Source organism: Macrotis lagotis, chromosome 5 (assembly GCF_037893015.1).
Source record: "Macrotis lagotis isolate mMagLag1 chromosome 5, bilby.v1.9.chrom.fasta, whole genome shotgun sequence".
NCBI classification, from domain to species: Eukaryota; Metazoa; Chordata; class Mammalia; order Peramelemorphia; family Peramelidae; genus Macrotis; species Macrotis lagotis.
In genome coordinates, this window is record NC_133662.1 from 255155817 (window position 1) to 255171055 (window position 15239).

General features: G+C 50.3%; 1 protein-coding gene across 3 annotated transcripts in view; it reads left to right on the forward strand.

The window, feature by feature from the left end:
- Positions 1-5348: 5348 nt before the first annotated feature.
- Positions 5349-15239, forward strand: part of DTX2 (deltex E3 ubiquitin ligase 2) — a 46269-nt gene continuing 36378 nt past the window's right edge. Inside the window, exons 1-2 of one of the 3 annotated variants that reach the window (XM_074189458.1) lie at positions 5349-5493; positions 14349-14677. In XM_074189458.1, the coding sequence (XP_074045559.1) occupies positions 14437-14677 (241 nt within the window). In that variant the 5' untranslated portion in view covers positions 5349-5493; positions 14349-14436. Of the gene's footprint in view, positions 5494-5538; positions 5713-14348; positions 14678-15239 lie in introns of those variants that run through there. The other 2 variants (XM_074189457.1, XM_074189459.1) reach the window with 2 other exon arrangements.

The following is a 15239-nucleotide window of genomic DNA, read 5'->3' on the forward strand; positions in this document are numbered from 1 at the left end:
TGATGAGGGTTACATCCAAATCCCCTAGAAGATTGTAACTGTAGCTACCAATTAAACTACTAAGTCCTGGTTAAATAGTTAAGTAATATCCTCTTTTATTCTATATTTAGCTTTTCTTTCTGGGTAGTCAAATGCTATCCGACTGATAATTAATAGTGTATACTGAATATTTCTCTTATCTACCCTTTGAAGAATTCCTTGGCTGTGACCTTAACGATAAAAAGTAATGTTTCCTGGGGAAGTAGGGGGTTGGGGAGTTATCAAACTGATGAAAATAAAGAATGTGAATACTAAATTTCCATAATTAGAGGTCTGACTTCTCTTGAGCTGATTCCAATCCATAAGCCACAATGGTGGGGGTGTCAAAAGAGGAAGAGGTGTAAACTGGTTTTTGTAAGCCCCAGTCTCCATGAGACTGGATGCTCCATGGCAGGAAACTCAGCCCTGTTTGTAAGTGACTGGCTATTGAGTGAACCATGGGGAAGGGGCTTTGAGTTGGAGTCTCAGAGGCCATAGAGTCCAACCTTCACATTTTCACAGATGGGGAAATTGAGGTCCAGCGATTTGCCCATAGTCAGAACTGGAACTTGAACCCTGATCCTTTGTGCTCTGCCACTAGTGTTTTTTCCACTAAGGCACAATTATCTATGTTGCCTTGGTCTTTGAAAACTCCCTATTAGCTGTGCCTCTGTACAATAGCCTATTCCTCCCATCCAGTATTAGACTGCAGTGGTCAGACAGTTTGCTGAAAGAAACCACAGAAAAATTTCATCTCACCGTGGGAAACCCCATCGCCCACTCCCCAGTCTCTACCACACGCCTATGTGGTGCTTCCGACAACAGTCTGTGAAAATAAGTACTAGTGGGGGGGGTGAGGAGGTGGAGTTCCTCCCACTATCTCCCAGACTCTCCACCTTCCTTCAGATAGCTCTAAGCCCAAACTGATGCACAGATGGGCTCCATGCTGTGCAGCATAAGGCTAGTTTTAAAGAAAAACTGTCTGTGAGAGAAGCCCCTTATGAAAGCAAGTGACTTATCCCCTTTGGAATCTGAGAATCTGCTCTCTTGTCCCTTCTGTCTTTCATCTTGAATTAACTTCTAATCTAGCCTAGAATGACCTCTGGCTTCCTCTGGGCCTCTTTAATTCTGTACATTTCTTCAAAACCAAGCTCAACTCCCATCTTCTTCATCAAAGCTTTCTTGACTTGAGGGGTCCTTCTTTTTGACCTCTAGGACACTAAAACCATCCAAGGGCCTGCTTTCCAAATTTGTATGTGGATACATTCATTCAGCAAACATTTCTTAATCACCTAGTGCATGTAAAGCAACATGCTGCATCTAGGAAGGGTGTGAAAGTTAGATAAGACAAAAATCTGCCTTCCTATAAAGTTCAGAGTCTAGTAAGAAGTTGGGCCTAATAAGATATCTTCTTAAACCTCAATTCTGGTGGATTTCTCAATATGATTTTCAACTGACATCAATTAGTCAGCTATACTTCCAGGATGGAGGTGTTATTTGTGAGGAAATCTTGAGAGATCTCAAGAAAAATCAGAAGGGCCCAAAGATCACAAGTCATGCAGTTATTATTTATAGGCCTGCAAGCATTTGGGTTCCTGGCCCTTTAGTCACATAGGAAAAGTTGGGCCTCATACCCAGGTCTGGAGTCCACAACTCTGAGTCTCTTTCCTTACATCTCATTGCCCTTATGGAACAGATTCACAGGGACCAAAGGAGGGAGGTGTGTTAGGTACAGTTAATCAGTGAGTGGCTAGGACTACAAATGCCTCTTAGCAACTATTGAGGAATTGGGATTAAGCAAATTTGTAACCCTGAATAAAAGGATTAGATGAAGTTTGCTAAACTGATTATGATTTAGAGAGTCTAAATGAAGCTGGCTTAAACTAGAGGCAACAAACTCAAATAGAAATGGATTGATTTCCATTTTGCCCGAGGAAAACCAGAGCTAATAGCATCTATGTTATACTGTATTTTTATTTTCTTAAAACATTTCCCAATTATATTTTAATTTAGTTCCTCTACTCCAGAGTGGATGAGTTGGATACTTCTGGCTTACTGGGTACAAAGGAACTTTCCAGAACATAGGTAAATCAGTGGCCAAATATGATGGCATCATCTCATGATCACATCATCTTAAGGACAATTGATACAAATCTCTTCCCATCTCCTTCAAAAAGTTGGCAGCACACTCTCTTATAAGGATCCACAAGATCCAGGGTTCAAGTTTAAAGAACACATATGACAAAGGGGTAACTCAAGTCTCCTGGGAGTCCTTTCATTGGGTCCCCTAGATGGTCCCCCAGGGCTCTTGGTAATACCTTGAATTGGCATCCAATCTATCTTTGGTTCCTGATGCAGATTTGCCTACTGCCTGGTCCAAGGATGCTGCTAGGATCTATGGAAAGTTGGGAAGTTCTGGGAAGATCTCCAAAATTCACTAGGTTCTTCTCTTGTACAGTAGGGGCAGGTGCAGAGACAGGGAGAAAAGCCAAGGCCTGGAGCTCTGTTCTTCCTCCACAGGAGATTCCTCCTCATAAATCTACCTAGGCTCTATTCTCCTTTCTTGTACTTTTGTATTAGCCCACTCCTGACTCTCTGGAAGTTTCTATCTCAGCCCCAGCAGGCTACTTATCCTGAGATGCCTCTGCCTTTCGGCTCCCTCCTCCTATGTGACCTCTTGTTTAGAACTCTCATTTAAGGAAGTATACATGCTATTTATACTCACTTTTCTCCTGGCTCCTCTTCTGACCCTCCCAACTTTTCTGCCTTGTCCCTGTGTAGGTTATGTTTGCTTTTCCTCCATTGGATTAGAAACTCCTGGAGGATAATGACTGACTGACTCTCTCTCTCTCTCTCTCTCTCTCCCCCCCTTCTTCTCTCTTTTCTATCTTTTTTCTCTCTCCTCTCCTTTCTCTCCCCCCCTGCCCTTTTATCTTTTTTTTCTATTTTTTTCTCTCCCATCTCCTTTTTTTTCTCTTTTTTCTCTCCTCTCCTCTCCCTTCTATCTAAACTCTTCTTTTTTTTTTAGGTTTTTGTAAGGTAAATGGGGTTAAGTGGCTTGCCCAAGGTCACACAGCTAGGTAATTATTAAGTGTCTGAGACCAGATTTGAACCCAGGTACTCCTGATTCCAGGGCCGGTGCTTTATCCACTATGCCACCTAGCTACCCTTCTTCTCCTCCTCCTTCTCCTCCCCCTTCTTCCTCTTCCCCTCTCTCTCTCTCCATTTTGTACTTTGTATACATTTGTGTGTGTCATCTTGTATCTCATCTTCAAGGGAATTTAAGGTCATTGAGGCCAGGCCCAAAGCCCACTGTATCACCTAGCTCCTAGGATAAAGGTAACCTCAGACACAAAAAAAAAGGTGCCATGTACTGGGCTTCCGTGTCTTTATAATAGCACTTCTCATTTTGGCAAGAAAAGTGCAAAAAAAAAAAATGAAACTGGGGTGAGGCAAGAAGTTATCTATGGATTGGAAAATAGTCAAAAATGTTGGGGCATTTGAATTGAATTGGACTATTATTTTGCTATGGGAAAGAACCTATGAATATGAGGAATTATGGGAAGATGTCTATGAATTGCTGCTGTGATATAAGTAGAACCAGAAAAACAATATATTCAATGGTTGTGAAAAATGTAAATGATGAGAATTACAACAAAATAATCAAAACTGAATGCTATGAAATTTTAATGACTGAGGCTGATCCCAAAAAAGAGGTAAGAGAAAAGATTTCCTTTTTTTAAAGATTTTATTTATTTTGAGTTTTACAATTTTTCCCCCCATTCTTGCTTCCCTCCCAGATTTCCCTCTTTTTCATAGAGATTAGGGGCAAAGTTGTGGAACCCATGGCAGATTTTTTTTTTAATATTTTGGTCAGTTTTGCAGATCTTTTTTCTTTTGTCTTCATTATTTTAAGAGATTGCATTCTTGGAAGAGAAGGGAGGTGGGATAAGCTGGGAAATGCAGATGACATTTATTGTTTTTAGTAAGCAGAGTCCACCAGTTAAGAGGAAGGGTTGGTGTGCTGGGTTGGATAGCCTGGGACAAGACCCAGAGATTTAGGGCTACTGAGAAGAGATCACTTTGCTGGAGCTTAGAGGATGTGAGCTAGGGCAGAGAAGGTTAGATGGTGCCAGGTGGTGCGCCCGTCTCTGTGACTGCCTCAGCCTGGAGGCAACAGGGAGCCACCACCAGATTTTGATGGGATCAGCCTGACTTAAGAGTAAGATGATGATGATGATGGGCGTCCTTCCTTCTCCACAAGATGTGGCATTGGGGAGGTGATGCCCCCACAGGCACAGGCGCTGTATCTGAGGCCCCGGCCTGGCTCTCTCCTCCCGGCATCGGGGAGGTGATGCCCCCAGGCGCTGTATCTGGGGCCCCGGCCTGGCTCTCTCCTCCTGGCATCGGGGAGGTGATGCCCCCACAGGCACAGGCGCTGGATCTGAGGCCCCGGCCTGGCTCTCTCCTCCTGGCATCGGGGAGGTGATGCCCCCAGGCGCTGTATCTGGGGCCCCGGCCTGGCTCTCTCCTCCTGGCATCGGGGAGGTGATGCCCCCAGGCGCTGTATCTGGGGCCCCGGCCTGGCTCTCTCCTCCTGGCATCGGGGAGGTGATGCCCCCAGGCGCTGTATCTGGGGCCCCGGCCTGGCTCTCTCCTCCTGGCATCGGGGAGGTGATGCCCCCACAGGCACAGGCGCTGGATCTGGGGCCCCGGCCTGGCTCTCTCCTCCTGGCATCGGGGAGGTGATGCCCCCAGGCACTGGATGTGGGGCCCCGGCCTGGCTCTCTCCTCCTGGGCCATCTGGCCCGGCGGCCAGGGCTGCATCAGGACTGGCATGGCCTGGTGCGAGGCCAGCTAGTGTCCGAGGTCGGCCTCGGGCTGGGGCCTCCGGACTGCGGGCCCGTGCTCTCCATCCGCCGCACCACCCGGCGGCCCCCTGGGGGGCCGGGTCTGGGGGAGACGGGAGCTCGGGCCAGGCCCGGGGTCCTGCGGAAGGGGGGCGGCAGGGAGTTTGGGGGCTCCTCGGCGGGGAGAGGCCATTGCTCGGGGCGCTGACCACCTCCCCAGGCGGGCGCAGAGGCGCGGGGGGCTGCCCGGGGTCCGGGGAGCCCCCCAGGAGGGGCTGGGGGAGGGGAGGAGCCTGGGGCACCACGTGTCCCGCCCCCGCCCACTTCCGGTTTCTCGTCCTTGGCCCCGCCCCGCGGCCTGCCCTCTGCAGAGTCAGCTCCGCCTCCCCCGGCGAGCCCGGAGTGCGCACGCGCGCTCGGGGCTCCTCCCTCTCCCGGAAGGGCCTCGACAGGTGAGACTACCATTCCCAGAAGCCCGCGCGCCGGGGCATGCGCACGGGGGCCCCTGCGGAGCGCGACGCCGGAGCCTGTGTGGCGGCTCCCCTCCCTCCCTGGCTCGGCCGCTCCGAGCCCCGCCGGACCGGGCCGTCCGCAGCGCCGGGCCCCGCAGCCGCGCCGCGCCCCGGTAGGAGAGCGCCGGCCCCGGCCCGGGGGGCGGGGGGCGGGAGCAGCGGTTCCGGGGTCACCGCCCGGCCTCGCTGGGAGGGGGCCCGCCGCTCGGGGCCGGCGCTGGGGGGCTGACGCCGCCCCCCGCGGAGCAGCCATGAGCCGGCCCCTGCCCCCCGGGGCGCCCCCCCCGAGGCGGCGGGCAGCGCGCACCCCCGGTGACCGGAGGCCCCCGCGGGTGAGTACCCGCCCCCCGGCGCCCCCGCGCCGGGCACTGAACCCCGAGAGGGGAGGGTCGGCAGCGCCGCCCCCCGGAGTGGCGGGAGCTCAGGACGGGCTGGCGGGGACCCCCCCCCCCCCGGCTCTGCCTCGGACAGTAGAGACCCCGCTGCCGGCCCGGCCCGGCCCGCCCCGGGGGCACCCGAGAAGTCCGTTGGGCGCCCCCCGCCCCTGGGGGCTGCCCTGGGGGCAGGGACGGGCCCCCCACCCGGGACAGGGACGGGGGCGGGACAGGGACAGGGGATCCTCCCACCAGGGACAAGGGGCCTCCCACTGGGGGCAGGGACGGGCCCCCACCCGGGACAGGGACGGGGGCCTCCCACTGGGGACAGGGACAACGACCCTCCCACTGGGGACAGGGACAGAGGACCCCCCACCCGGGACAGGGACGGACAGACCCCCCCACTGGGGACAGGGACAGAGGATCCCCCCACTGGGGACAGGGATGGGGGGGCCTCCCACTGGGGACAGGGACAGAGGATCCCCCACCCGGGACAGGGACGGACAGGGACAGAGGATCCCCCCACCCAGGACAGGGACGGGGCCTCCCACTGGGGACAGGGACAGAGGATCCCCCCACTGGGGACAGGGATGGGGGGCCTCCCACTGGGGACAGGGATGGGGGGGGCCTCCCACTGGGGACAGGGACAGAGGATCCCCCCACTGGGGCCAGGGATGGGGGGGCCTCCCACTGGGGACAGGGACAGAGGATCCCCCACCCGGGACAGGGACGGACAGACCCCCCCCCCACTGGGGACAGGGACAGAGGATCCCCCCACTGGGGACAGGGATGGGGGGCCTCCCACTGGGGACAGGGACAGAGGATCCCCCCACCCAGGACAGGGACGGGGTCCTCCCACTGGGGACAGGGACGGACGGACCCCCCACCCGGGACAGGGACGGGGCCTCCCACTGGGGACAGGGACAACGGGCCTTCCCATCAGACCTGCAGTTTCTAATCCACTTTCACCGGAGCCGGAAGCATTGGTAAGGTCCGGTGGGCTTCCTTTGGGAAATCTACCGCTTGCCACAACCCTGGGGGCCCCGCTGCCCCTCAGAATCAGTGCTTGCAGGACTCCTCCCTTGCCTTTTCCCCAACCTGACCCAGGGAAAGGAGACTCGATGGGGGTGCTCAGATCCAAGGGCTGGGAGGCGGACTTGTAATACTCCCCCAGTTCGTTGCTGAGCCCGGGGAGGTGGTGGTACCTTGTGAGTGATCCTCTGGACTTGGAAAACAAATCTGCCCCTCTTGCTAGCACCCCAGCTGCAGGGAGGCCATTCAACAGCTGTGCTTTCCCTTTCCATCACTGCTGTTTTTCAATTAAAATCTAACCTCCCTTGTCTCTGGTTGGCAGACAGACACAGATGGGCCTTGGAATTTGTGGGGCTGAGTCAGCAAGCCTTTGAGATTGGCCTGCTTTCTGTGGCTGTTTTATATCAAAATGCAAATCAAACCAGGAGTTTCCCTTCCGTGTCCCAAGTGTCGCTCGTGCCAATTCTCCAGAGGGAAAAAAGCCAGGACAGATAGGACACTTGAGCTTTTTATTTTGCCTTCCCAAAGTGGCTTTGACAAAGGAGATGGGGGATGTGTGTGGGGGTGGGTGGGGGATGGTATATAAATTAGGGTGGCTCTCTGCCAGCTGCTTTTGTTGTTGAACCAGTCTTTGAGGATCATAGTGCTCTCCCATTTGGGGACGGGCTCCTTCAAGTGAGGGACACTTGTCATGAAAGTCTAGAAAGGAAACTTGTTTTCTTTTGGTTTTTAAATGAAGGATCTTTTTTTCTTCTGTTAGCTTTGGTACACTCTAAAACAAAGTATTCCTTATGCTGGGAAGTGGAGAAGTCTTCTGAAGTCACCTGGTGAGGCCCAAGCTTAAACTGTTGGGTTTCTTATGTAATTATCCTGGTGACATGTTGGGTCACATTGAGTTGCCTTCAGTTCTTAGTGGGTCCTGCCTTGACTCCTCAGGTGGCCCAGCAAGGCTGAAACCTGGTGGGTGTCCTGACAGGGCACTTTGATTGAGGAGCCTGGGCTGTCCATTAAAATCCTTTCTGTCGCCTCCTAATGGCAAGGAGACCACGCTGGGTTCTCAAAGAGTCCACCCACAAAGCTGGAAAGACTTTGAGGATTGACTTAGATGGTCTTCTGTTGGCCACAGACCAGCCTAGCTGTGTTGGGAGATTCTTAATTGCCAGACTGACCTTAGCATGTGGAATTTTCTGTCCCAGCAACACTTAGAGACGATCTGCCAAATCACAGAGGGTTTGTGACCCTGCTCCCAAATCACCATCCTTGAGATATGCTGAGTAAGGGCAAAGTTGGGGCTCCTGCTGCTGAGGAACTGTGAGCTGTTTGGGGCCCTGTGCCACTTATGGCCCTAGGGACTGCTGCTCAGTACACTGGCTAGTCCTTAGAGAAAAAAAGGACTTGGGGTCATGTAGGCCAAGAACACCGGGCTGGGGGGTTCCAGTTCAGCTCTGCTACTAACTAGCTGCATGATCCTGAACAAATACATTCCCCTGGGCCTCAGTTTCCTCTTTTCCTCTTGGCACTGGATGAAGGGTCTTTCCTGGAATTCATGGATTCAGGGGTCTATGGATAGATTTTAGGGGATCACTGGTCTTGAATGGGAAAATCATTACATCTTTATTTCAATATAATTGGTTTCCTTGTTATCTCAGTGTTTTTCTTTCAAAACATTATTCTGAGTGGAGTTACATAGGCTTTATTAGATCATAAAAGAAGTTAAGAACTCCTGCACTGAATGTCTTGAAGGCCTTAAACTCTGACAGTCTGTTTCTCATTGTCTGTTCCCGAGGACTCACTTGGTCTGCTGGGATCCCAGGCAGAAATCACCAAATGTAAACTCTGATAGCCCATCCTAGGGCCACCCCTTTCAATGGAGAGAAGTGAGGAAAATGGCCAGCCTGGGAGTTTCCTTCTGCCCAAGAATGCCTCTAGTTTCTGGACACAAAATTAAACCTTTTCTCATTGTCCAGGATCATTTGCATGACCTAGACCCCTTGGCCCTTCTTCTCAGCAGTGTTGGAACATCTGTCTTAAGTCATGGTCCAGCTTTTGGAGCTGCTGGGTGAAAGAATGTTCAGAGGACTTTTGGCAGATCTGTTGTAATGCTATTCCTGTTGAGCTAACATACGTCCCAACTAGTGATTATTGGTGTATTTTTAAAGAGAATTTTTTTTTTTAGGTTTTTGCAAGGCAAACCAGGGTAAGTGGCTTGCCCAAGGCCACACAGCTAGGTAATTATTAAGTGTCTGAGACCAGATTTGAACTCAAGTACTCCTGACTCCAGGACTGGTGCTTTATCCACTACGCCACCTAGCCGCCCCTAAAGAGAATTTTTTTTCTGGAAACATGATGTGTTCTTAAATATTCAGAGCACCTAACTGTAGAATCTTAGACCAGCAAGGGTAGAAGGACCCTAGAGATCATCCAGCCAGGGATGTTCAATCTCTTAGTTCTTCTGGGCTTCATCACCCCCCAAAAACCCCTCAAGGGCCTCATACAGAATTCAGTACCCATTTATGGCTTGAATGGCCTGATCTAGGACAGTCCCTTGATTTTACAGATGAAGAAACTGTGGCCAGAGAAGTTTGGTCACTTGTAAAGCCAGGTCTAGAGCTCTGGTCTCTGGCTTTCAAGTCAGGAGATTTGTGGCCAGCCTTTCTATAGAACAGTGGGCTTAATTTGAGGTGCAGCCATGAATGGAAGACCTCATTGCACAGTAGTAGACTGGCTCAAGGGGTAGGCCTGAGTCTGAAACCAAGAAGATCAGAGTTCAAATCTAGCTTCAGACACTTACTGGCTATATGACCCTGTGTGACTTCACCCTGTTTGCCTTAATCCATTGGAAAAGGAAAATAGCAAAGCACTTCTTTGTCTTCTCTGTGGTGGCAGGGTCACAAAGAGTGGAACAGGACTGAATGACAATAACAGAGGGTGCTGAATCCTTCAGGGGGTCTCCTCTATATTGGTGTCAGAGGATTGGTTTGTCACTGTTATTGCCCCCAATTTTTTTTTTTTGGCAAGGCAGTGGGGTTAAGTGGCTTGCCCAAGGTCACACAGCTAGGCAATTATTAAATGTCTGAGGTCATATTTGAACTCAGGTCCTTCTGACTCCAGGGCTGGTGCTCTATCCACTGCACCACCTAGCTGTCCTCCCCAAATTCTTTTTTGGTAGATCACCTTCTCTAGTGGTTTTGAAGACAGCCTGGTATGGATGTAGATATTCTCTAAGGCAATAGCATTGATCTGATCTTTTTTTTTTTTGCAAGGCAGTGGAGTTAAGTGGCTTGCCCAAGGCCACACAGCTAGGTAATTAGTAAGTGTCTGAGGCCCAATTTGAACTCAGGTCCTCCTGACTCCAGGGCTGGTGCTCTATACATTGCATCACCTAGCCACCCCAATCTGATATCTTCTAATCAATTTTTATGTGATATGTGAGTTCATTAAGGTTTTCTTAAAGTTTCTAGGATGGGAAGGGATTTGCTATATTTTCTTTTTAATGAAAATAGTTCTCAGGGAGAATGGAAGCATTCTTCTATTCACTCTTGAACTGTTTTATGAGAAGCTTGGAAAATAAATCTGTCCGATAATAGTGAAAACAAGGAGACTGGCTCTCATTTCCTTCTGCTCAAAGTTTTCTCTTTTTAAAAACAACATTCCCCATTACTAGGGACTGAAACTCATTTGGCTTTTGAAATGATATTTAATGTTATCTGAAGTTAATGGGAGAGTGATTGTGGGTTTAATATTGATAGACTCCCAGGAAGGAGAATAATTACTCCATTCAAATAGAGCCTGAACAGGGGTTTAGATCTTCTGAACATGCTAAGAAATCCTTTCATGACCAATCTTCTCTTGGGGCTGCCTGGATATTTGGGTTTCTAAGACCCCTGCCTACATCAAGTCTGTTGGTTCCAAACTGGATTTCCATTCTCTTTTTTTTCCCTCTCTGCCCTTTTGGTCTCTTTTCTTCTTTTTCTTCTCTTTCTCTCCCACCTCTCTCTCTCTCTCTCTCTCTCTCTCTCTCTCTCCCTCCCTCCCTCTCCCTCCCTCCCTCCTTCTTTCCATCTCTCTTCTCCCTATCTATTCCATCCTTTCTTCTCCAGACTCCCTGCCTGGGTTCTCTTGCCCCAGCCCTTCATCTCCTACTGAGTGTCCTCCAATCTAACCCTAAATGCCTCACTTGCAACTGAAATGATCACTTTGGATTCTGTCTGTGAACCCTGAAATGTGTGTTCTACCCCTGACCCCCCACTCCTAACTCTAAATTTGTGCCCCTGACTCCACTCACTTCCCAAATTTGCCTCCCCTCTCACTTTTACCCTCTGCCTCTGAACTAAGGCTAACCTTCAGCTCATGCTTCTGATTCTACCCCAACACTCTATGAGCACTTCCAGTTGTCTCCCAGCCTTCTACCCCCCCCCCCACTCCCCCAAAAGACTGATGCTTATTTTGAGAAAGTTTGAAGACATGATTGTGTTTCAGGTTCCCTCCCTTCCTGTTGCAAGGCTTCAGTTTGCCCTCAGGGTGCAAGGCCTGGTGTAAGCCAGCTGCCTTGGAGAGTTGCTTCCTGGACCTGGTTTGGCATTTCCTCAGGTGAAGACTATAGATCCACAAGCACTAGATGGTTTTGCACTGATTGAAAAGGGAAAATATTATAGAGTCTCTGGGTATTAAAGGAATCAGAGGGCTATTTTGGCCCTTGTCTGGAGGCAGCTGACCCAGCAGAATGGAAGCTCATTGAGGGCCAGGCCCTATTCAGATCAGCGCATCTGCATGATCATCCCAACTTGTGCTCCTCTCTCCTTTGAGACCAAGGGATGTATTGGGAGAGCATGGTCTTCAGAACTCCACCATCTCTCTCCCTTACATTTGTAGCTTCCTTGGGCTCTAATGTTCAGGAGTTTTCTTGCCTTTTTGCTTCTTTTCAGTCTGTTTCTTGAAGCTTCCCAGGAGCAGGCCGAGATGCATCGAGGTATAATGGGAAGGGGGACAGGCCTTGAAGACCTCAGCCTGTGGCATTCTTGCCTTTGTACTTAGGCAGAACCTGTAAATAGGGGAGGCTGCCTGGCCTGCCTACCTGTCTCACAGAGTTAAGGATCAAATGAAATAGGTGCACCTGGGAAAGCTTTGTTGGCTCTCAAGTGCTCTCTAATCAGCTCCTTCATTAAAATGGGCACCAGCGCCGTGATCCCTCCCCTAGCCCTGAGGGTACTTGGTGGATAAGGGAAGGGACTCCTCTCTCCTAAGAAGACTGTTAAGAAGTTCACTCTGCTCACGATTAAAACTTTATTCAAGGGGCGGCTAGGTGGCGCAATGGATGAAGCACCGGCCCTGGAGTCAGGAATACCTGGGTTCAAATCCGGTCTCAGACACTTAATAATTCCCTAGCTGTGTGGCCTTGGGCAAGCCACTGAACCCCACTTGCCTTGCAAAAACAACAACAACAACAAAAATTATTCAGTGGATTTGAACCAAGCCCTAAAATCTGTCTTTGGTTGGAGGAAAGGTTCTGTAGGATTCCAGACACTTAAGGAAATCACCCTCAACTGTCTCCCTCCTGGGACCCAGGGCCTGGGGAGAGGGGAGATGCTTTGTGGGAAGGAGATTTTCTTCCGACAGGTGTGGGTCAGAACCTGCCAGGCCCTTTTTTTAACCTTCCTGCTTAGCTTTGAAGGCAGCCCTCCAGCTCTGGGCTCTGCCTTGTTCTGTTTAGAGTATGAATCTCCTAAAGATTCTCCTCTGAAATGTGAAGGCTCAAGTCCCCAGTCTTGAATCTCCACAAGTTTCCTTTCCTTCCCTCTTAACCCTGTGAGTTGAGGTTCTGAAAGGCCGGGCACGTTATGAGGACACTTATAAGATGATGCCAAGAGGGATTCCTCCTCATCCTTTTTTAGGGGGTTCACCTGTTTGCTTAGGAAACACAGAATGGCAGCAGAATGAATGACTCCAATGGCAGATGGAGTCTGCCTCGCTGAGGTGGGTCATGCCAGGGTTGTCATCACTATTTTCCACATAAGGAAACAAAAGCCTAGTGAGGTCAAGTTTTTCCAGTCACTCTTCAGCAGTAAGTTGTGCTAGGGCTCCGTTTGGTTTTTTTGTTTGTTTGTTTGTTTTTAGGATTTTTTGCAAGGCAAATGGGGTTAAGTGACTTGCCCAAAGCCACACAGCTAGGTAATTATTAAGTGTCTGAGGCCGGATTTGAACTCAGGTCCTCCTGACTCCAGGGCCGGTGCTCTATCCACTGCGCCACCTAGCCGTCCCGGGTTTATTTTCTTTATTGCTGTCAAATCCCTGTGATTCCTCCACTAACCCCCACCCCCAATATAACAAATCATTCAGTCCACAAGCATGGAGATAGGTGTCTACACAATGCAGAATATCCAAGATGATTTTGAGAGGGCAGACACTAAATTACAAAGATTCTGACTGAGTTTGGAAGGAAGCAAAAGGTTCTAAGGGACAAGAGGTGAGGAGGCCTGGAGGACACCCAGGGCAAAGGGGTATCGATGGGGGATGGAAGAGTCTCAGGAATGAGGAACAGCAAGATGGGTTTGGCTAACTCACAAGAGGGGAAGGGAAAACAGTTCATAGTATAGTGGGAAAGATAGGTTGGGATCAGCCCAGAGAAATGTGTATATTTGATTTTAGGGGGTAATAGGACCTGCTGGAGTTATTGAGTAGGAGAATGGCATAGTCACGTCTGTGCTGTAGGGAAATCACTGTCATCAAAAGTGTCTGGTTCTGCTTTTATGATTAATCCCAATTGTGAAAGATGCCTCCTTCTATTCTCTTAGATTGCTTATTCATCTGGAGTCATTGGGGTAAGATGTTTCTGACAGTATTTTATTCTAAATTACTTTTCCACTTTTCCCATGGCTCTTATTGAACAGGGAATCCTTAGTCTAGTCATCTGTCTCTCTGCCTTTCCAAGGTCATGTCACCCCTTTGCTTCTGAAAGTCTGATTCCCAGGTACCAGGAGTAGTGCAGCATTTCTTCTTTTTATTCTTAAGATAGGGTTTTTTGGTTCTTTCCAAGGCAGTGGGGTTAAGTGACTTGCCCAAAGTCACTCAGCTAAATTATTAAGTGTCTGAGGCAGGATTTGAACCCTGACTTCAGGGCCAGTGCTCTATCCACTGCACCACCTAGCTGCCCCACAGCCCCTTTCTTCTGAGAACTTCCATTCTTAGTATCCCTCAGAGGCACCAGTTTCCCCCAAGATGTGGTTGGTCCTTCTTGTTAAGAACTGCTTGGGCAGCTAGGTGGTGCAGTGGATAGTGTCCTGGTCTTGGAGTCAGAAGGAAGGGAGTTCAAATCTGGCCTCAGACCCTTGACTCTTACTAGCTATGTGACCTTGAGCAAGTCACTTAATCCTGGTTCCCTCATCTCCAGTCATCCTGATACATAGCTGGCCACTGGACCCGGATAGTTCTGGAGGAATCTAGCACAGTTGCCTGTTCCCCAAGTCCAATCCATGTGCTTGTCATGGCATCATCTCCCTGATGTCAGGGTCCTCTGAGAACAAAGGACAAACATTAAGAACTGCTGTTTTTTTTCCACTTTTCAGGTCTGAAGAGAGTGACAAGCAATGAGCTTTAGAGAGACCCCGCAGCCAGTGTAGCTTGAAGACCTTCTGGAAGCCAGGCGCTGAGAAGATGGCCACATACCCCAGCCCCGTGGTGGTGGCTGTGTGGGAATGGCAAGATGAGCTAGGCACCTGGCACCCCTACAGTGCCCCTGTGTGTAACTTTATAGAGCAGCAGTTCATGACCCAGAAGGGCCAGCGCTTTGGATTGGGAAACTTGGCCAGTAGTATTCCCTTGGGCCAAGCTGACCCTGCCCTGGCACCCTACATCATCGACCTCCCCAGCTGGACCCAGTTTCGGCAGGACACAGGTGAGACATTTCTTCTTTGACGCGCTGGAGAGTTGGAAGGAAGTGAGGAACTTGCCTCGCTCCCAACATACTCCACAGTGAAGGCTTTGGAACGACAAAGACACAACTAGCTTCTGTCTTAATGGTTCAAGGCCTGACTATCATCACCTGTCCTACATGGCCCATAAGGGATGCGTGGTAAATGTTTGGACCCTTAGCCAAGTCTAGAGGCTGCAGGCTGGAAGTCCAAGAGAGAACAGTGACTAGTGTCCTTTGGAAAATACATTTGGGTGATACCAGCTTGTCTTTTGGACTCCCTGAATCAGACCCTAGAATGGGGCTACCACCAAGTTCCCCACTGCCTCCCCTCCTATCCATCTCCCAACACTTGCATCTCTCTTTCCCTCTCTCTTCCCTCCTGCCCCTCCCTCCCTTCTTCCCTTTTTCTCTCTCTATCCTCTTCTCTGTCTCCTTTTCTCCCCCACCCCCTCTCATTAGTGACCTCAGAAGATAGCTGGTTTGGCTGGACTGTCTGCCTGATGGGGCCCCAGCTCCATGGTCAGCTTTTAGTGGTTTCAAATTT